Consider the following 22,972-nt stretch of genomic DNA (forward strand, 5'->3'; position numbering starts at 1 on the left):
CGTGCTCAGATTTCAGGTCATTTCACCAACTCAAGTATTCGCCGCGTGATCGGAGATTCGTGCGTCCCAACTGTGGGAGCCCCTAATTGATCACTATTTGCTCAAATATACGGCTTGATCTGAAAAATGTTCCGGGGATTTCTTGTGTGTTTTTGTTGTTTTCCTACAGGATTCTGAGACTGACTCCCGTCTCTTTGCCCCTCTCTCTGCCCCGCTCTCTCTGCCCCGCTCTCTAGTCTTCGGATCATACTTTCTCACACTTGCTTTGTGCTCCTAACGTCTCATTTCTATTTGCCCGGAGGTCTGGCCAACATAACCACAGTCACACGGGCAAGAGATAAATTACATTTACTACCACGGGCTGCAAAACCTTTGCAAAGGATTCATACGCCTCTATAGCAGAGGTCCCCAACTTCCAGTGCTCAAGGACCCCCAACAGGTCAGCTTTTCAGGATATTCCTGTGTGTCATTTTGACTGCATCACCTGTGCGGAAGCAGGGATATCCTTAAACCTTGACCTGTTGGGGGTGCTTGAGGACCCCTGATCTTGAGGGATGTGTGACCATGTCTCCCCTAATTATGTTGTTGCAATTCATACAATGATGGCACGTACCCAAGAAATACCTTATACTCTGTGTCTCAGGTATCTGCAGGCACACGCCAGCTACCAATACGTTCAGTCCGTTCGTAAGACAATAATGGCAACTCATTGAAACATTTGCCATACATTGGATCATTTTGTGTTAATGGCCAATAATTACTGTACAGGCAGTCCTCGGTTTTCTGACAAAATGCGTTCCTCAAAATGGCGTTGGATAGCGAAACGTTGTAAAGCGAAACACGTTTTCCCATAGGAACACGGTTTAAATGAAATATTCTGTTCCTAAAGGCATTTTTAATACTAAAATACACAAAATATTTTATGCAGGCAATAAGATATGCAGCACACACATCAATTATATAGTGTATATACTGTATTATGTATATAATATAACATAATAAATAATATATTATTATAGTATAATATATATATACAGTATATATAATATATATATACTCTTACGACGCTTTGCAACGTTGTGTGTGTGTGTGTGTGTGTGTATACACACACACACACACACACACACACACACACACACACACGTTGCAAAGCGTTGGATAAGCCGCTTGGGCGTTGTAAAAATGAACATAGGTATGCATTGCATAGCGTTGGATAAGCCATTCGTTGTAAAACGAGGACTGCCTGTACTGTTATTCTTATCCATTGTAACTTGGTATTAAATGCAGAAACAAAAGGTTAGTGCTTTGAGTGTTTTAGTACTTTATAAACAGGCTGGGTCTTCTAATTTTGCTTGCCTCATTTTTAGTTAATGTTCTTACATAACCTCTATCTGCCGAAATCGTTTACCATCCGAGCTACCGTACTTTCACACAAGGATTCGTCCGACACAATTTGTTTTATCCATAATAGCCGACTCCGGGATCACCCTTCCTAGCCCAAAATATATAGAAGTGTACGTGCTCTCAAAAATTAAAGTGACTTGAGGGGGGATTATATATATATATATATATATATATATGTCAGGATTATTACTGATATATACCCAAAACAATATCTTATTGTCTTCATCCACATGGCATTATGAAGGGGCTGAAGTGACTACAGGAGCGCTGCCATATAGTGGTTAAGTGGTCAGTATTTAACTCAGCCGTTTTCAAGGTCACCTTGGGAAAGGTCTGCTGTGTTGAACAAACACTGTAAATACTCACCACTTGACCACTATTTTACAGCATTCCTCTACTCCCGTCAGCCCCTTCATAATGCCATATGGATGAAAACTTGATCACCATCAGATCTTGTTTTTATCCACAGGTTGGGTGTATATATCAGTAATAAATCAGATTATTAATCTTTTTAACTGCCACATCCAAGAAATGGATTTCATCGATGTCATATCCTGTAGTACATGTAATGAATTGCGTGTATTCCTCCAATTTCACGGCAGATCCCCTCCAGATCACAAAAACATCATCCATAAACCTGCAGCCCTAGCAGATTATTTAAGAGAATGTCATTTTCTATTTTGGACATGAAAGGATTTGCCGATGTTGGGGACCACGTCAGCCGTTCCCTGCTGCTGCAAAAAAGAAATGGTTGAGCCTAAAATCCTTTTTTACCCCAATACAATTTGTTCAGCAAGAAAAAAAAAATACCAAAGGCATTATCTAACCCCTCAGCAAGGAGGGGTTCCTGTGCACCCTCAAATCCCTACATCATGGGGAAGAGGTGTAAGTATTCAATCCCCAACCTCCTGCAATGTAATGACAAAATGTGTCATTATTAGTTGCTGTATAATAAAAAAGAAGAAACACAAAAGCGCACCAAGATGAGATATAAATTGTATTAGCAACAAATAAAAATAATAGTGACTTACATATGAAATTTCTTTAATAATCCCCGATTCTGACGTCTATCACAGGAGTAGGGCATCACATAGGAAATAGATGGGCAGTCTCAGTTCTGGGAGATCAGACCCGCGCGCTGGGGCTGTCTCCGTTCTGTCTCCTGTCCTCCACGTGTGGTAGCGTGGTGAGGAGTGTAGCGCGCATGCGCAGGAACCGGAGCCCTCTATAGGTGTCCTTAGGATGCCTGTCCGTTATTGATAGCGTAGAAACGATCGGGAACGGGCAGAAACGATACACTTGAGTGTGTACTGGTGGTGGGAAGTAAAACCGCCAGCCACAACAGTCGCGACGCGTTTCGTTTACCAAAGTAAACTTCTTCAGGCGTATATCTGGGGCACCTGTTTAGGGGTCCTTTATAGGTCTAATGCTGTGCGTCATTGGTTAATACCCAATGACTGCATGGCCAATCAGGCTCGTATACTGGTAAGGGCGGGCCATATTGAAAAGTCCTCCCCATTCATATCTTTGATCCATGTTGAATTACACTAATTCAAGCGCGCTACACTCCTCACCACGCTACCACACGTGGAGGATAGGAGACAGAACGGAGACAGCCCCAGCGCGCGGGACTGATCTCCTAGAACTGAGACTGCCCATCTATTTCCTATGTGATGCCCTACTCCTGTGATAGACGTCAGAATCGGGGATTATTAAAGAAATTTCATATGTAAGTCACTATTATTTTTATTTGTTGCTAATAGAATTTATATCTCTCATCTTGGTGCGCTTTTGTGTTTCTTCTTTTTTGCTAACATTGGTATTGCCGTCGGAGTTTCCGGTGGAAGCCACATTTGGAGGTGGGGGAGACACCTCATAACACAAGAGCAGCAAAAGAACAGAGAGGGATCAACATTCCAAGTTTAAAGAGCCAGAGCGCGGACTGAACTTTTCATCGTTGCTGTATAATAGGCTGGAAAAATGTCGCTAGATGCTGAGCCAATGGTTGTAATAAAGACATTCTCCCCAGTGGATTTGTGGGGTGCTGATGAACCTTTGGTAATAGATAAAGGTGTATGGTGGAGTGCTCAGTAGGTAAGAAAATCTCTCATCTCTTTTTGTAATCTTCAACAAAGGAGTTCTCAATAAAGGGACGAATCTCCTTTTTGAAGAGCCATGTCAGATCATGATTTAGAGGTTTATAATGATGTGTCTAGAGAAGAGAATAGGGTGCACACAAAAGGACCCCTTAGGATGTTTTACCTTTAACACACGATACAAATCGGATGAAATTATACACTCACAAATAAAATAAGAAAAGTTTAGTGTATCATTACAGCTGATTTTATCACTGTCGGCTCAGGGGTTCACTAAATGGCTGTCAGTGCAGCAGAAGAGGACCAAAGATGCAAAGATCTGTGGGGAAGATCATGTGACCAGGCAGTCACTAGATACAATTGGTGCACTGCTAGAGAGAAGGCAGGGCTCAAAAGGGGGTGTGCGAAAGCCTGTTTCATAAGAGGAAAGGGATGTGACTTTGTAAATTGTTGCTATAGAAACAAAAGATACTTGTTACAGTATAATAATACATTAAAATGTAATTCAGAGTTGTTGTTTTTTTTATTAATTAAATGCTACAAGTATTTTTTTATAGTGCAGAACATTTATTTAAAATAAATAAATAAATAGCACACGTAGGATATTGCTTGTCTGCAGCTTTAACAAAGGTACTACACCATACAGCAGGGGCTCAACTCAAACTCTCAAGCCCCCCCCCCCTCTCTCTAGGTCAGGTTTTCATGATATGCCGGCTGCAGCACAGGTGACCCAATGAGTCCCAGTCTTCAACTGAGCCTCTGATTGAGCCACCTGTGCTGAAGCTGTGATATACTGAAAACCTGACCTGTTGTGTGGGGGCTTGAGCACCCCTAACGTAGTGTGTTACGTAGTAATGTGTGAAAACACATGTGTCTGTTATATACACACACATTCCAGAAGTAAGGTGTGTGCTGGCTTATACAGACTAGCCATCTAAATGTTCAAATGAACAGGAAGTTATTACATGGGCAGTGGGCAATGCTGCTCAGATACATACTGACTGGGCACCGGACACGGCAGTAACCTGCCCACTTAGGCAATCAGAAGAGGACAGTGGGCATGATAAGAGTATTCTGACCTGTACTTGGGGGAGCGCTTTTAATGTACCGCACCTCTAATTTGACTTTCTAAATAATAAGTTGGATCACCGCGCAACAACATCTCAACGCCACCGTCCTATGGCAACTTCCAGCAAGACAACGTCATTAATGATAAAAAGGGGTGACAGGGTCAACATCCTGCAGCCGCTTATACAGAAATAGCCACCTTCCATTCTGTCCCTCCTTCCTACGCATGTACAAGGCCGCCAACAGTACAAGTGAAATTCAGCGCATTGTGTTGTCTTGGTGAGAGATTCCCTATGGATTCAGGCGAATGCCTATGGATTCAGGAGATCCCCTATGGATTCCGGACCGTCCTGGCACACTTGGGCGCAGCGGTCACTCTGGTCAGACCCTGCTGTGGGATCTGGATTGCTTCAGACTGGGATGTTCCAGATCCCACAGAAGAGTGACCGCTGACCAGGCACCAGGACTAAAGTATGTGCCAGTCGCTTCGGCGGAGATAAAGTAGGAACTGGACATAGTTAGAGACATGGCAGGCAGCTCACCAGCTGTCACATACTAGCTCAGTTGTGCCCAAATGAGTCAATATGTGCAACAGAGCAAAGTCCATCCCGGGCCCCTGGATTCATCCCTCTGACAGCACCCACAGACTGCTAACTACAACTAGTTGACCCAGATCGGTCTATCGTTCTGAATGTCCATTTGGATAGAACTGGTTAACCCAAATCACCTCTTCTTCTATACATAACTACTTACCCCAGACACTAAAGTGCTGCTAGTTCGATCTAGTTAACCCACATAACTCCAAGACCACATCTATATTACCGGATGCAACTACTAGTTAGACCAAACAACTCCAATGCAGCACATTGGTTAAACCGAATAGAACACACTGGTTAGCATTAGTTAGCTCACCATACTAGTTAGAACTACTAATCCCCCCAAAAGAAAAAATATATAATACTCCAACAGTACTCTAATACTAGTTTGCTCAAATCCACCCAATAACACATTAGTAATACTAGTAAAGAACTGGTCAGCTCACCTCCACCCAACTACCCCTTCCAAACCACCCCAACTGCCCCTGGCAAACACTACTTATAACTAGCAGTCACCAGCACACCCACACTGGTAACACTGGGTTACCCAGCTCAGCCAGCCTAATGGGCCATGTGCAATACTAGTTAGCTGGTAACTACCCACAATACTGCTAGTTACCCCCCCCCCCCCCCCCCCCCCCAAACCACTGACAACCAGTGTTCTTAGGTATGACACCCCACTGCTCACTATTCCCAGGGGCTGCCTCAAACCGCAGGCCCCCCGACCCCTCACCTTGCCGCTGGCCGTGCCCCCGCTCACCCCGATCAGGAAAGGCCGCTGGTGAGAGCGCTCGGGAGCTTCTACAGTCCCAGCCACAGCCATGGCGAAGCGACCACCCGCTTAAAACTACATTACCCGGCAGCCACCCGCGCCCCCCGCGCCCTCGGCGTCCAGGCACGGCGGCCCGCCGAGGCATGCTGGGAGTTGTAGTATTCGGGCCAAGTGAAAGGCTGCGCAGTGATAAAGGGCACGTGACTGGTAAGGAAGTGTCAGCACACGTGCCCTGTGGGAGGAGGGTGCAAGCAGTCACCCTGCAGGCATTAGATTAGGGGGTGCAGGCAGTTACCCTGCAGGCATTAGGGGGTGCAGGCAGTTACCCTGCAGGCATTAGGGGGTGCAGGCAGTTACCCTGCAGGCATTATGGGGTGCAGGCAGTTACCCTGCAGGAATAAGGGGGTGCAGTTGCATGAAAGCACTCCACCATAAAACATCTCTGTCTTTTTGAACACCTGCAGTGCAAGAGCCCATCCCTACTATTTTACAGGGCGTCTCCATTGATTAATATACTTGACAAATGTATTACTTTTTTCCCCATCTTCCTTTTTATTTTTTGAGCATTTATTTGAAGGCCGTCAGTACAAGGGTCCAGAAAGACATCAAAGCAACAATACAACATAGGGCAACAGAATGCAATACCACCAGCACACAAGGTGCAGAGATCCCTGCCCAGAGGAGCTTACAATCTAAAGGAAAGTTGGAGACGGTGCAGAGAGCATAGGACAGTATTAGGTCACAGGTACGGGATATTGCAGAGAATGTTAGGGAGAGGAGAGGCGCAGTTCATGGGCAGCTGGATTGTACTTAGAAATGAGGTTGAAGATGTATGAAAACAATCCCTTCTTCCTAATGGAAGTGAATGGCATTTATGACATTTCTGTGACCCCCTTCGTTACCAGAAGGGCAATAGCTGAGCAGGGGCCAATCTTTTCTGTCTATCGTTAAATTAAACCCCACTGGAAGATCTCACAATTAAGCAGATGAGGAAAACTATATGGCAGTTTGTACCAAACCATCTTAGGCAGAGGTTCCCAACGGGTCTGCGTTTCCCTCGCTGTTTGTCACTAGCGTTGCCAAGTGGCTTCTACAAAAATACTGGACAATGGTGAAAGGTGCGACGCACTGAAGACACGCCTCTGCTCCATGCAGTTTCTTCCTCTCCTTGACTCCGCCCTCAGGCTCCTGACACCACCTCCTGATTGGGTGCTGCTGGGTAATGCACCCAATCAGGATGGAGGAAGCTGCCCAGCTCCCTAGCAACAGCCCTGCTCTGGGAAATCCCGCAGTCCCCCCGAGCTGGTCAGGTCACTATGTCCAGTATTACCTGTCATTTTTTACTGGACAGAGTATCCAAATACAGGACAGTCTGGTTCAATACTGGACACCTGGCAACCTAAAATTGTCACACTTCTATATCCCTACTGTCACTGGGCTCCCTCTCCCCATACAGAGCCACTGAGAGGGGGAGGAAAGAGCCCCAGGATAGCCACCTGAGACCCAGGTGAGGGAGGCCTAAGCTCTGCCGGGCTCTCCCTCAATCACAGAACAGTCAGTCGTGGTGGTTGTCCGCCCCCGCAACAATCGCCCCCTTTCCTTTTTGTACTCATCAACTCGGGGTCCGCATCAAGGCCAGCCCAGGGCCCCTGGGAAGTCGGGCGGTACACCTGTGCCCTAGACCCCCCCCCCCCCTTAGGTTGAAGCTTTGAACTCTTATCACTGTTCTCTAAAGGAACAGATAGCTGGTTACTCTCTCCTCCCAGCAATTAAACAATAAAGTCTCTTGATCCCCTTGTAAACCTTGACTTGTGGGCTCTACCCTCCGAGGTACATAAAAGAGGCACTTCATTGGCAGGCAACCGTGCAATGTTGTACGCCTCTCTGACATTAGCCGTTTAGTGACGGAGGATGGCCAAAGATAGAGGGAATGTCCCAATTGCTGAACCTCTGCCCAAGGTGACCCCTTCAGCCCCCAAGGGAGGCCGATCATAGTGGTTTTTTTTTTTTTAATCTTCTTAACAAGAAGTCAGTCAGTGCCTGGCCTTGTCTATCTCTGTCTCACTCTCACTATGGGGCAGACCTGTGACCTCAGCAAGAAGATAAACTCATGCAGAGTGCAGGACCTGTGCTCAGTACCCACAGGGGGAGACGGCTTCTATATCATGGGAAAGGTCAAACGTTAAATGAATAGAATGTGCATTGTCCTGTGCAAATAATACCCTGGTAGAGCTCAGAAGTATGAGAGAGAGGAGAGAATGTGCGAGAAAGAGGAGAGAGAATGTGCGAGAGAGAGAGAGAGAATGTGCGAGAGGAGAGAGAATGTGCGAGAGAGAGGAGAGAGAATGTGCGAGAGAGAGGAGAGAATGTGTGAGAGAGAGGAGAGAATGTGTGAGAGGGGAGAGAATGCGAGAGAGAGGAGAGAATGTGCGAGAGAGGAGAGATTGTGCAAGAGAGAGAGGAGAGAATGCGAGAGAGAGGAGAATATGCGAGAGTGAGTGTGCGTAAGAGAGTAAGTGAATAGATTGATATATCCATACATAATACATACATACATATGGAACAAAAGTTAGGTAGAAGTGATATACACAAGCACAAATCAGAAGCGGTGTTGGAGTAACGTGGAGAAGAGAGGCTTGCAAGAGCAGTACCTGGAAGATCATTGGGGAGGCTTTACCCAGCAGTGGGGAGACAAGGGCTGAAGAAGATGAGAAATCTAGACATACATACATATTTGTATATAACATTCAGGTACATTGGACAATTGTTCACCATGGACCATCTCATGTGATAGGAATGATTGTAGACTGGCCCTCTATTCTCAGTGATTGCGGCAATTTCGTGTGTGTGTGTGTCTGTGTGTGTGTGTAAAGAAACATAGCGCACACAGCTCTCGGTGTATTAAGTTTATTTAATAGAAGTATAAACGTTGTAAGGCAAAGCCAAATTTATACTCACCATAAAAAATTGGACTTTTTAAAAATGCCAGCCCACCCAGTCTTTGGCGGAAGGACCTTTATCTCACCAGCGGCAACACCCAGCAGTTCCTTTATTTGGACTTTTTCTAGGGTCTAGTGGGTGCTCACGAATGTGGACTAAAGACTTTGTATTGAACACGCACACATTGTTGCAGATACGAGACTATATTTCCGTGTGTATGTGTATAAATTTGCCTATAGTGACACTCGCACCCCCTCTTGACATTTGTATTGATCTGTATACCATATGCGATGGGGTTTTGATTTCAGCGCGTTAGTATTATTTTCTCCATACATATATATACTAGCGGAATTACCCGGCGTTGCCCAGGAGGGTGGGGTCCAAAGTAGGGAGAGTTCAAGGTAATTCTTGAAGTTCCGGCAATACAACTGTGTGACCCCCCCTACACAACCCCCACCCCCCCAAACCTGTCTGGACCCTGCCCTTGGCCACCCCCACCCTCCCTATAACAATCACCCTGTTCTTCCTCGCGGTCCTGGGACGCCGTCTCCTATCCGCCATCTACAATTTCTCCAAGCAAGTCAGCCATTGGGTGTTGTACCCGGTAGGCTATAGATCTGGCACGTGACATCATTCCAGTGACATCATAATTTGCAGACGTCACGTACAGCTGAGCGTTTGTACGGAAACATACCTAAGCCTCTATATATTTTATATATAATATATATGAACCTATGGGCCAAACATACCAAAACCCCACCTACGCTCTTCCTTCTGATGCTATTAGATAGCATGCCAAGTGTGGTGGCTCTAGGATTAAGCGCGTGGATTTGTATAGCTGGACAAACAAAAACTTTCTGAATTATAGTATAGAGACATATACACACACGTTATATAGTGTACCGTGCTCCTGCCCGACTCCACCCGTAGCCTTTGTACCTCATGGCACGGAGGGGCAAAGGGAGATGGTACTACCAGCCTTCGCTGGGATATCTGCACCATGAGCCCAGCTCCTGTTTGCACAGCTCTCCGCAAACAGGTCTGTCAATTATTAATAAGGCCACTCGGATCCAGGAAACTGAGACCAGAGAAGAGAGAGAGAGAGAGGGGAGGAGAGATGAGGGCAGAAGAGAAGGGACTAGCAGGGAGAAGGAAAGTGTGAGAGAGCCTGAGGAGGGGAAAGAGAGGCTGAGGAGGGGAAAGAGAGAGAGGCTGAGGAGGGGAAAGAGAGAGAGGCTGAGGAGGGGAAAGAGAGAGAGGCTGAGGAGGGGAAAGAGAGAGAGGCTGAGGAGGGGAGAGAGAGGGGCTGCGGAAAAGTGAAAGGAGAGACGAGAAAACAAATATTAGGATACAAGGAGAGTGGAAAAGGAAGATGAGAGATAGAAAGGAAAGAAAGACATGCTAGACAGAGCAGAAGAGGAGAGATAGAAAGGAGGGAGTGGACAAGGAGGAAGAGGAAGAGACCCCAAAGGTATACAGAGGATTTAGAAGAAAGGGAGGCCAGAGTGTGTGGAGTGAAACATCTGGACCCCTCAGGGGAAGCAGGACTTAGAGGCTGACCCGGCACGGCGTTTTCCTTCTCACTACAGGACGGGAGTCGGGGGACACGCGCAATCCATGGCTACAGGTAACTGTGTGTTCAGCAGCCAGGTGCCTGGCCTCCGCACCACCTCCTATTCACCAGCACACAGGAAACGCACACAACCTGCGGCACATAGAATGACCCAGTCCAAGAGGTGGTGTATTTCATAACACAATGTCAGCTCCCAGTGACTTTCTGCAAGGGAAGCACTGGTAAAATAAATGGTTATCTGGGCATTGCGTCTAGGTGCCGGGCTCTGCATTCCGTAGCCCTCACCCAACCATCAGCCCTAGGAGGCTCCACTACCCAACATCATTAGCAGACTCAGATATATAGATATACAATAGGCACACGGATGTATATACAGCAAGCACAGATCTGCACGGGTATCCTCACACATGTACAAATGAACATACAGGCCCACACTGGTTTAGAAACTGCTGACATTGTAACCTTGGGCTTTTTCGCCTATATGGGCACTGTCGCACGAATACAGTGCGTCTTTTAACTTTTTATGGACAGTACGGGCAGTTACAGTGTGGGATTCATTACCCATGGAGACTGTGATGGCAGATACAATAGATATCTTAAAAAAAAAAAGGTTGGACATCTTTTTAGAAAGGAAAGATGTACAGGGATATACCAAATAAGTAAACATGGGAAGGATGTTGATCCAGGGAGTAATCTGATCTGAGCCAATATTTGGAGTCAGGAAGGAATTTATATTTCACCTTATGAGATATCATTGGATGATATGTCACTGGGGTTTTTTTGTTTGCCTTCCTCTGGATCAAAATACTGTAAAAACAAATATAGGATAAAGTATGTCTAAATGTAGCATAGGTTGAACTTGATGGATGTATGTCTTTTTTCAACCTCATCTACTATGTAACTTTATGGGGAGCACCATAACAGCAGCCACGGCTGCTTTCGATATTGGTTAAACTATCCGTAACCTCTGGAGATAAATCCATCAATAACCAAACCCGGGCGCAATCTGCAGAGGGCGACGCAAGAATAGATCCATTTGTGATATACTTTGAAATGACCCTCTTGACCCCGCCTCGGAGATCTACGATATATACAAGTTCTGTACACGGGCTGTCAACAATTAAAGTTACTTGCGGGAGCTGAAACCCCATAGGAATGAAGTAAAAAGCGTAGCGCTCCAAAATCGTACTCAAGTGGTCAGTATTTATTCAGCCAACATTTGGGCCCAACACAGCAGACCTTTCTCAAGGCTCGAGATGAATATATATTGATATATAGATATATTGACCACTCAACTCGTATTTTGAAGCGCTTCGAACTTCCTTTTTCATGAAGATCACCAAGTCATTTTCTACTATGGAGAGAATGAATCTTAATAAACTGGGTTCCCTGTGGAAGGATTGTCGTAGAAGCCACAGAAAAATATACATCCTTCCACATTAGGACTTCTTGAAAGGTTTATGCTTGGGGTGCAATGCTGCATTAGGATGTGAATTGAGCGCCACATGGGAGGAGAGTGCTACTTTCAAAGAGTTTGCTGAATAGTTCAGAGCTTTCCGATGTTGACAGCAAGGAAATTAATAGATAACATACTTGCCTTGTGCATACATTTTAAATCCCTATGAATCAATCGCACCTGTACATATAGCAAGTCTGAAATGTTTTTTTATCAGAAAGGAAGCACAAATACGTTTTAGTTTTTCAAAATATATTTCTTTTTTGGTAGGAATGGACATTGGGATCGTCCAGGAAGAGGGTGGATGTCCCGAGGGCATGGACAGAGATGAAGTTACGGATGGCACAGTGGCAACTATTGGGCTGGTCCCCAGAGCCAACACTCCATACAAAGGAATCCTCCAGCCACCCGGATCAGCGCAGCCCAAGGAGACCGCGGAGGAGCCCAAGGGAATCGAAAATACGGGATTCATTGGGGATCCTCCCCCCTACTCGCCACCAGACCCAAAGATCGAACATCTGCTATACCCACAGTATCAGATGAACTGCATGGGTCAAATGCCAGTTATGTACCAGCCAGGACCCGCAGCACAGAACATGTACCTTCACCAGAACCTACCTCCGGGATCATACCCATACATCATTGTAAGAAGTCTCTTTTACGCCTATGTTCTATATCAGGGGGGATCAACCTGCAGTTCCCAAGCCTGCACAACAGGTCAGGTTTTCAGGATATCCCTGCTTCAACACAGGTGGCTCAGAGGTCGAAGACTGAGCCTCTGATTGAGCCACCTGCACTGAAGCAGGGGCCGATTAAGCAACCTATGCTGTAGCTGGGACTGATTGAGCCACCTGTGCTGAAGCAGGGATATCCAGAAATCCTAACCTCAGTGCTCCTTGAGGAATGGAGTTGCCCATCCCTGCTCTAGTCTACAGGATACTCTTCTATCTCTTGGCAAAAAATTGGAAGCACACAAGGGGTTAAACACCCCCCCTCCTCCTCTTCTTCTTCTTCTTCTTCTACAAAGCCTTCTTACTTTTCTGCGTTGTGAGTCTCTCTGGGCTGAATACGTATTTTTACCTTCGGAGGGACACAGAAATAAGATAGTTAGAAGGTGCGTGCGTGGGAGTTTCTTGTTCTAACAGCCGTGTGAATTATTGATACGGAAATGATCCATCGCGGAAGCGTTCATTGTGAAGATGACACGGCAGCGGCTGTGTGACCCGTCTCCAGAAATAACCCCTTCACTGCCGGAAACGCAGAACAAACCTTCCAATATAATTCCTGCAGAGTATAAAAAGAGGAGCGGTGATCATACCAGTGACACATAATTTTTATGGACACACCCACACACACACACCACACCACACCCACACACACACACACACACACACACACACACACACACGTCTTAGACATTTGGTCGCAGCCATTTCGCCACAACCAAATAGTCGCCGGCGCTTTTCCGCGACTCGCCCCTGTGCCGGAAGTTTTCGGCTTTGCAGACCTATCATTGCCAAAATGTTCATGAACAAGTGATTGTCTGCAAGATATGACAAAAAATAGAAAAAGGGATCCCATTTTTCTGAACACTGTGTGTTTGTGTATATATGTATACATACACACAAATATACACACATATACACACACACACACACACACATAGCCTACCTTACCATCTTGTGATTGATCCCCCTTCGTGTCTCTGTAGATTTCACCCGATGTATACTAGCCGCTGTCTTGTTATGAGTGCGCCTTGCACCTGCGTTTGTGTGTATATTTTCAAACGCTATATAATATAACCATGTGAAGGGATTGGGGCACACACTTAAGAATAGGATGGGCCACAATGCTGGAGAGGGTGCTGCCAGAGTATCTATAAGGTACTGCAGAAAAATAACAAAGGGTTAGGCACACCAAAAATATGCAAAATAAAGTCTTTTACTGGCCCAATGTTTTGGCGCCCCCTCTGGGGCCGTTATCAAGAGCTAATAAAATAATTTATTTTTGCTGTGCCTATCCCTTTGAGAGAATATATATATATATATAAATAATTTTACCTCCGAACTGGGCCTGGGAGCTCCGATCTACCTCTAAGGACTGGAATTATGAGAGAAACTGGATACTGTGTGTGTGACTCCATCAGTTTTATCCTCGCTCCGACTCTCCTAAACACAAGTATATTTCTATAAATCAAGAATATATATATCTCTATGCCAAAATGTTATTTGATTGTTTTGTTGTTTTTTTAAACAAGGACTTGTCTGTGTGTCCTTTCCAGAGAAACAATGAAACTCCAACTTCCTCATTTGGAAGGTGCTGCGTCATTAACCGTTTCTTACCCCAGGGGTGCTCAAGCCTTCAAGCCCCCACCCCCCCCCCCTACAGGTCAGGTTTTCAGGAAATCCCTGCTTCAGCACAGGTGGCTCAAACAGTCCCAGTTTTCAGCACAGGTGGCTAAATCAGTCCCTGCTGCAGCACAGGTGGCTCAGTCTTTGACCTGTGCTGAAGCTGGGATATCTTGAAAACCTGACCTGTTGGGGGGTGGGTGGGGGGGGGGGAGGAGGGGTCTGGAGTTGAGCCCCCTGAGGTAGACTAGGACCGTATAGGCTGGCAGGGAAGGAAATATATGAATGATGCCCCCCTTTTCTCCCCTCCCCGCAGAATGACGGCTCCCTGGGGGTCAGCCCGCAGCGGGCGGAGGTGAGGACCAAAGATTATATGGTGGAGTCTGTGCTGGTCATGATCTTCTGCTGCTTTCTGACGGGGATCGTTGCTGTGGTGTATTCCCACGAGGTGAGAGGGCAGCTGGGGCAGAGGGACAGGGGAGGTGTCCGGAATCCTGCAGGGAAGAGAGACCTGCCCTGAATAGCCTCCCACCGCAACACACGTAGGCACAGATTCACTAAACTGTGCTAAGTTTCAGCATGCCTTAAAAGGAGCCCTCCTGGTGACACCTTTTTTTTTTTTGCTTGTAGGGTTGAAGAGGGGAGGTCTGCGCAGCTGAACCACGTTAATTTCAGCTCCGGAGACCCCCCACCCCCCGCTTGTCAACATATTTACTGCAGAAGGGGGCGCCGGTATCTCAGCGCAGTTTAAAATGATCCCCATCACGTGGGCCAACAGGAAGCCGCAAGGGATGACATCACGGCTTCCTATTAACCCACAGGGCGCGGGACATTTAAAGCTGCCATATTGATAGCCCCGACTAGGCTGCTATCAGTACCCCCTTCCGAGGCAAGCATTACCGGAGCTGAAATTAACGCGGTTCAGCTCTCGAGACCCCCGGTTTCAAACCTATAAAAAAACAAACCTCACCGGAGTTGCTCCTTTAACTCTCCTTCACGTACAAGCGAGCATCAGCCCCCCCCCCCCTTTAATATGCGCATCAATACCATCCACACAATGATAAGTAATTAGCGAAGCTGCCGATCGGCGAAGATTTGATTCGGGGTTCACTAAATGGCTGTCAGTGCAGCAGAAGAGGACCAAAGATGCAAAGTTCTGTGTGGAAGATCATGTGACCAGGCAGTCACTAGATATAATTGGTTCACTGCTAGAGAGGGCGGGGCTCAAAAAGGGGTGTGCCGGAGCCTGTTTCAGAAGAGGAAGGGGATGTGACTTTGTAAATGGTTGCTATATAAAAAAAATGCTTGTTACATTATAATACATTAAAATGTCATTCAGAGTTGTTTAAAAAACAAAATGCTACAAGTAATTTCTCATAGTACAGAACTGATTAAAAATAAAAAAACACATGTAGGATATCGCTTGGTCTGCAGCTTTAAGGCACGCTAAAGCTTAGCACCCTTTAGTGAACCTGGGCCATAGAATTTAAACCCTCAAACAGGACAGGAGCTTTCAATGTATTGCTGGCCCTCTGTCATCAAAAGAGGGAAACCCCATTGACCCGCTTCTTTCATGGCGATTTCAGTGCCAGGCCCAGGGCTAATTCCCCCCCTGCCGTGATCCGTGGCCTGCTCTTGTAAAATCACTGAAAAATAATGGGTGAGTACAGGGCTCACGCACCTTCTCCTCTCCTCCTTACAGACCCGGGCAGCTCTCGGCAGAGGGGACCTGTTGCAGGCGCAGACGTCCTCCCGTAAAGCTCGTTCCCTGGTCCTCTTCAGCCTGCTTTTTGGCGTCTTCATGTCCATCAGTTGGATTATCTACGTGGTGGTGGCAATCTTCTTGTGATGGGAAGGGTGGGAGACTGGTACCCTGGCAAGCAGAGACCTGCCCCCAACCCAGCACGGCTGGCCCAAGGAAGCCATTAAAGCAGAGGTGGCCAACTCCAGTCCTCAAGGGCCACCAACAGGGTCAGGTTTTCAGGATATCCCTGCTTCAGCACAGGTGGCTCAGTCAAAGACTGAGCCACCTGTGCTGAAGCTGGGACTGATTTAGCCACCTGTGCTGAAGCAGGGATATCCTGAAAACCTGACCTGTTGGTGGCCCTTGAGGTGTGGAGTGGCCCATCCCTGCATTAAAGAAATAGTGGCCACCTGGTGAACATAATCTGGTTAAAAGTCCACCAGCTTTCTCCTAGATCTGCGCAGGAGGATCAGAAAGACTGACGTGCACATCCCCGCGGGTACAAAAGAGACTTCTGCTGATATAAGAACGTGTATATTTATATGTACAGAGAAACACATCAGCAAAATAAAATGTACTTTTTTTTGGGGGGGTTAATCCTCACTTGTGACTCTTTGCGGGTTCCTAAGGTCGCATTTCAGATTAACCCCTTCACTCCCTTGCGGGCCCCTCTGGCATACGTGATACATTACATTGCGTGTAAGAGGCAAGCAATACAGTGACTGGGGGGGGGGGGGAGGGGGTCTGAATAGCACAGCTCAGCGACACCACACAGCAGGGGTACGGGTCCAGGGTTGTCAACCAGTGAAATCCTGGTTCAAAATACGGACACAAAAACCCACTCAAGTCTACGGCGGTTATTCATTAAACGGCGTTAGTGCCGATCGGGGCGTAATTTGGACGAGGGCAGCTCTACAAATCCCCTCTATTTCCCGGTCTGACAGGGCAGGTCTTATAAATCGGAAGGTTTTTCTGCGTACACTTTGCCTAGCCAACATTAAAGGGACAGTGCCTCCCAGGACAGCGACGTGTTTAATGGGTTAAACAGAGCACATCGTTTTTTATAATATTTATATAAATACTTTTTTTAACATGTACATATTTGGGGGGGGGGGGGTGGAGGGTTCACGATCTTTATCCAATGTCTTTTGATGATACACTCGGCTCTCAAAGCCGCAGGAATAATTCCTCTTCTGATTTTGTGCTCAGCATGCATCATCATTATAAAGCCAGGGGTGGGCAACTCCAGTCCTCAAGGGCCACCAACAGGTCAGGTTTTTGGGATATCCCTGCTTCAGCACAGGTGGCTCAGTCGAAGACTGAGCCACTGATTGAGCCACCTGTGATGAAGCAGAGACTGATCGAGCGACCTGTGCTGAAGCAGGGAAATCCTGAAAACCTGACCTGTAGGTGGCCCTCAGGATTGGAGTTGCGTAGCCCTGCTATAAAGCCATAATTAGCCGAACCGATGCTGATCGACTTGAATTCAGCAGCAGGCCAGGAAAAAGGCAAACACATACATTTTCCCCAGGTACAACGAACACACACGCTTTAAAGCGGACTAAATCACCGTAAGAAAGCGAGTTACACTAAAGCCGTTTAAAACATTTATTTTGACCTCTTATGTGGGTGGGACCAGTACAGCCCGCACGTTCTCATTTTTACCTACACAAATTCACGTAGGGGGCTTTTTTCTTTTCTTTCCGTGGCCTTTTCTATGTACATTTCACTCTTGGGTCTCTGTAGGACCGCCATGCAGGAGGGGGAAACAAAATATAATAACGTCATGATAACCTCCCTCCCCCCCAACACAAAATACGGATATTTACAGGAGCTGCTGGCTGCTCTCTGCGGGGGGGAGGGAAGGTCTTGCAGGGGAAAGAAAGCAGAGGGAACAACTGGAGTTGAAAAAAAAAACCTATTTGATTCTCGCTTGGGGTTTTTTTTTTTTAGGCCTCACTAGCCAAAACCCTCCTTGTCCAGATTTCGGCATAATAAACGGGGAGATGTTCCTCCATGATCCCCCCAACTTTGGCTTCTCCTTGTTGAAGACACCGGGCCAACGCTACTGATATAGGAGATCCGCTCAAATAATATCCCATATAAACAGGACAGACAAGCGGGCGGCCACGTGTTCGGGGGGAGGGGGGGTCGCTGAAGTCCCAAGGGTCCAACAAAGAGATGAAAGGGAAGCAAAAAGGGAAAAAGTAAACACGCCACCTCCATCTTTCCCCTTCCCTCGCCTTCCTCTCCCCCCCGGAAGAGGTTCGCTCTTCAGTTTGGCAGTCTCCTCCTCGCGCCCTGTCTAGGTTTTCTCGTCCCGTTCTGTTTTCCGCCGCGTGATGTTCCGGGGTTTGATTTTCAGGGACAGTTCCCACAGGGCCTCCTCGGCGAGGTGGTCGCTGAAGTCGTTGAAGAAGGAGATGATGTCGTCGTTTCGACGGATATCGTAATGCCTGCGGGTGAGAAAGGTGGATCATGTATGTGTGTGTGCGTGTGTGCGTGTATAGTTCCACAGGTTGACAAATGGCACGTCCATCAAGTTCACCCTGTGCTAGATTAAGATGACAGATACTTTATCCTATATTTGTACTTACAGTATATTGATCCAGAGGAAGGCAAACCAAAAACCCCAGTGACACATTATCCAATAATGTTTACTTATTAGGTATATCCCTGTATACCTTTCCTTTCTAAAAAGATGTCCATCCTTTTTAAAAAAAAAGATATCTATTGTATCTGCCATCACAGTCTCCATGGGTAATGAAGCCCACACTGTAACTGCTATTACTGTAAAGAACCCTTTCCTTTGTTGCTGGTGAAATCTCCTTTCCTCCAACCTTAAGGGATAACCGCGTGTCGTTGGTGCTGCCCTTGGCATGAATAGTTCATTTGAAAGCTCCATGTATCGTCCCCGGATATATTTGTATATAGTTATCATATCCCCTCTTTGACGCCTCTTTTCTAACACACACACGCACGCACGCACGCACGCACACACACACGCACACACACGCACACGCGCTAGAGAACAAACGTCTCGTATACATTAGATACCTCTAGGTACATTTGCACCAGATACCTTATTGTGTCAGTTCTCATTTTGTGAAACGATTCATGTAACGTAACATTAAACCGGAGACCTTTTAAACATGTCCACCACTGAACTTCTTAAGACTTTCTTTGGAAATCAGCCCCGGCCACAAACGCTGGCGTTGGGGCGGCATTTTTACCCTCTGTTGACTCGTCAGAATGGTAGATAGCTTGGTACGGCACTGGACTTCTATCAAGACATCTTGATAAAGGTCCAGAGAAGGAACGAAACGTTGATCCTTCATTAAACTTTCACACTATTTTGCATAAATACAGTGAAGTCTCAATCTATTTTTTGTATCTACCATGGTCCACACAAGTTTTGGAAGACTGAGCACCCATGGCTGTATCAAAGTGCTCCTATTCATCATTAACTCATTATGTACAGCAGGGGTGCTCAACGCCAGTACCCCCACCCCTCTCCCCCTCCCCAACAGGTAAATTTTTAAGGATATACCAGCTTCAGCACAGGAGGCTCAATCAGTTGCTGCTGCAGCACAGGTGACTCAATCAGTGGCTCAGTCACCGACTGAGCCACTGATTGCGCCACTTGTGCTGAAGCTGGGATATCCTTAAAAACTAATTTATGGGGGGGGCTTGAGGACAGGAGCTGAGCACCCCTGCTGTACAGTATAGTAATTGTTCGATGTTAGGCATAAATCTATGATCTATTTGGACTTGTACAGCATATGTTACAGTGAAAAGGCAAAGTGCTGGTTCCTGAGAACGTAAGGAGAGGGGCCTCGAGGTGTTGAGATATAGGGGAGGGGGGAGGTCCCCTGAGAGAGACACTTACGCCTGTTGGAAGCGTCTCATGCTGTCCAGGATGTTAAACTGCTGCCAGCGTTTGGAGAAGTTCACTTTGCCATCAATGTGATCGGGGTTCCCCAGGTGCACAAAGGTGAGGTCCTGCAGGATCAGGCCCCTGCGAGGGAGGAAAGGAGAACACCCAAACAGTATGAAGACACAGCTCTCTTATGGATGCATCACTGGCAGAGACCATACAGTACGACGGTGTGAGCAGGGAAGCACAGATAAAAGGCTAGCACCAGCGCAGAGCCATAGGTACAGACACACTTACAAGTAAGGTATACAGGGAGGCTCCACTTCTCCCAGCGCTGCCCGGTACGCCCGGAAAGACGACGAGCTGTCAATCAGAGTGCAGTACTCAGCCAGGCCCTGGGGAACACAAAGACAAACGCTCGCATCACTTACTCCCAAGGAGAGAGGCTGAGCTTTAACCGCGCTCTCCCACGCTCACCTCTGAGGTCTGCTTCTGCCACTCCAGCCTGCGGATGGGAGCAGAGTCCAGCGCAGACAGGATGGCAAGGTACGAGTTGAAATTGTTCAGCTTCCTTAGGTGCTGCAGAGAGGGAGAGAGAAAAAGAGAGGGCTGAGAATCCCTCTCATCGCAGTCTCTGCTCCGTCCCACTACCTGCACAGGAATCTACGGAGTAAGTATCACCATGCACGATTACCAGCAAATGTCACTTGTGAGCACATTCACGTCCCACGTGCACGAATATCAGAGCACGCTCTGAATTTCTGATTGAATAGATTAGCCACTGTTATGTTTTTCATTGGTTGTTCTAATCATTGTATCTGACAGAGAATTCAGAAAGTTATACAAATGTCACAGTTTATTTAACACACCGCTTTCTATCTCTAGGAGCAAATAATTCACGGTTTTATTTGAGGGGATAAACTTCACCACTGCTTCATCTCCTGGGAAACAAAACCTCGGAGCGCTGAAATGAGCGGTCCTGGAGGGGCTGTGAGGGGACACACGCAGTTCTTAGCTGTGAGGGGATACACGCAGTTCTGAGCTGTGAGGGGATACACGCAGTTCTGAGCTGTGAGGGGATAAACGCAGTTCTTAGCTGTGAGGGGATACACGCAGTTCTTAGCTGTGAGGGGATACACGCAGTTCTGAGCTGTGAGGGGACACACGCAGTTCTTAGCTGTGAGGGGATACACGCAGTGCTTAGCTGTGAGGGGACACACGCAGTTCTTAGCTGTGAGGGGACACACGCAGTTCTGAGCTGTGAGGGGACACACGCAGTTCTGAGCTGTGAGGGGATACACGCAGTTCTTAGCTGTGAGGGGATACACGCAGTTCTGAGCTGTGAGGGGACACACGCAGTTCTTAGCTGTGAGGGGATACACGCAGTGCTTAGCTGTGAGGGGATACACACAGTTCTTAGCTGTGAGGGGACACACGCAGTGCTTAGCTGTGAGGGGACACACGCAGTTCTTAGCTGTGAGGGGACACACGCAGTTCTGAGCTGTGAGGGGACACACGCAGTTCTTAGCTGTGAGGGGACACACGCAGTTCTTAGCTGTGAGGGGACACACGCAGTTCTGAGCTGTGAGGGGATACACGCAGTTCTGAGCTGTGAGGGGATACACGCAGTTCTTAGCTGTGATGGGATACACGCAGTTCTGAGCTGTGAGGGGATACACGCAGTTCTGAGCTGTGAGGGGATACACGCAGTTCTTAGCTGTGAGGGGACACACGCAGTTCTGAGCTGTGAGGGGATACACGCAGTTCTGAGCTGTGAGGGGATACACGCAGTTCTTAGCTGTGAGGGGATACACGCAGTTCTTAGCTGTGAGGGGACACACGCAGTTCTTAGCTGTGAGGGGATACACGCAGTGCTTAGCTGTGAGTGGATACACGCAGTTTTTAGCTGTGATGGGATACACGCAGTTCTTAGCTGTGATGGGATACACGCAGTTCTTAGCTGTGAGGGGACACACGCAGTTCTGAGCTGTGAGGGGACACACACAGTTCTTAGCTGTGAGGGGACACACGCAGTTCTGAGCTGTGAGGGGATACACGCAGTTCTGAGCTGAGGGGATACACGCAGTTCTGAGCTGTGAGGGGATAAACGCAGTTCTTAGCTGTGAGGGGATACACGCAGTGCTTAGCTGTGAGGGGACACACGCAGTTCTTAGCTGTGAGGGGATACACGCAGTGCTTAGCTGTGAGGGGACACACGCAGTTCTTAGCTGTGAGGGGATACACGCAGTTCTGAGCTGTGAGGGGACACACGCAGTTCTTAGCTGTGAGGGGATACACGCAGTCCTTAGCTGTGAGGGGACACACGCAGTTCTTAGCTGTGAGGGGATACACGCAGTTCTGAGCTGTGAGGGGACACACGCAGTTCTTAGCTGTGAGGGGACACACGCAGTTCTGAGCTGTGAGGGGATACACGCAGTGCTTAGCTGTGAGGGGATACACGCAGTTCTGAGCTGTGAGGGGATACATGCAGTCCTTAGCTGTGAGGGGACACACGCAGTTCTTAGCTGTGAGGGGATACACGCAGTGCTTAGCTGTGAGGGGACACACGCAGTTCTTAGCTGTGAGGGGATACAAGCAGTTCTGAGCTGTGAGGGGACACACGCAGTTCTTAGCTGTGAGGGGATACACGCAGTCCTTAGCTGTGAGGGGACACACGCAGTTCTTAGCTGTCAGGGGATACACGCAGTTCTGAGCTGTGAGGGGACACACGCAGTTCTTAGCTGTGAGGGGATACACGCAGTTCTTAGCTGTGAGGGGATACACGCAGTTCTTAGCTGTGAGGGGACACACGCAGTTCTGAGCTGTGAGGGGACACACGCAGTTCTTAGCTGTGAGGGGACACACGCAGTTCTTAGCTGTGAGGGGATACACGCAGTTCTTAGCTGTGAGGGGATACACGCAGTTCTGAGCTGTGAGGGGACACACGCAGTTCTTAGCTGTGAGGGGACACACGCAGTTCTTAGCTGTGAGGGGATACACGCAGTTCTTAGCTGTGAGGGGACACACGCAGTTCTGAGCTGTGAGGGGACACACGCAGTTCTTAGCTGTGAGGGGATACACGCAGTTCTGAGCTGTGA

At 47.5% G+C, this 22,972-nt stretch overlaps 3 protein-coding genes across 5 annotated transcripts in view; 1 reads left to right on the forward strand and 2 right to left on the reverse strand.

The window, feature by feature from the left end:
* The window catches only part of UCK1 (uridine-cytidine kinase 1), a 14,285-nt gene extending 8,225 nt beyond the window's left edge, over window positions 1–6,060 (reverse strand). The window contains exon 1 of one of the 2 annotated variants that reach the window (XM_075578719.1): window positions 5,925–6,060. In XM_075578719.1, the coding sequence (XP_075434834.1) occupies window positions 5,925–5,987 (63 nt within the window). In that variant the 5' untranslated portion in view covers window positions 5,988–6,060. Of the gene's footprint in view, window positions 1–5,897 lie in introns of both variants that reach the window. The other variant, XM_075578718.1, reaches the window with a different exon arrangement.
* Window positions 6,061–9,975: 3,915 nt separating this feature from the next.
* Window positions 9,976–16,588, forward strand: PRRT1B (proline rich transmembrane protein 1B). Of its 2 annotated transcripts, XM_075578721.1 has the most exons (5): window positions 9,980–10,063; window positions 10,112–10,503; window positions 12,176–12,549; window positions 14,570–14,701; window positions 15,956–16,588. In XM_075578721.1, exons 2-5 carry the CDS (start codon window positions 10,494–10,496, stop codon window positions 16,100–16,102), a joined length of 663 nt encoding a protein of 220 aa, XP_075434836.1. In that variant the 5' UTR covers window positions 9,980–10,063; window positions 10,112–10,493; the 3' UTR covers window positions 16,103–16,588. The 2 variants fall into 2 exon arrangements, with proteins under 2 accessions (XP_075434835.1, XP_075434836.1); XM_075578720.1 differs by having other exon boundaries at window positions 9,976–10,503.
* Window positions 16,589–17,591: 1,003 nt separating this feature from the next.
* Window positions 17,592–22,972, reverse strand: part of RAPGEF1 (Rap guanine nucleotide exchange factor 1) — a 91,324-nt gene continuing 85,943 nt past the window's right edge. The window contains 4 exon segments of the mRNA XM_075578722.1: window positions 17,592–18,453; window positions 19,887–20,015; window positions 20,172–20,269; window positions 20,352–20,453. Coding sequence (XP_075434837.1) covers window positions 18,303–18,453; window positions 19,887–20,015; window positions 20,172–20,269; window positions 20,352–20,453 — 480 coding nt within the window. The 3' untranslated portion in view covers window positions 17,592–18,302.

Source organism: Ascaphus truei, chromosome 21, assembly GCF_040206685.1.
Source record: "Ascaphus truei isolate aAscTru1 chromosome 21, aAscTru1.hap1, whole genome shotgun sequence".
NCBI classification, from domain to species: Eukaryota; Metazoa; Chordata; class Amphibia; order Anura; family Ascaphidae; genus Ascaphus; species Ascaphus truei.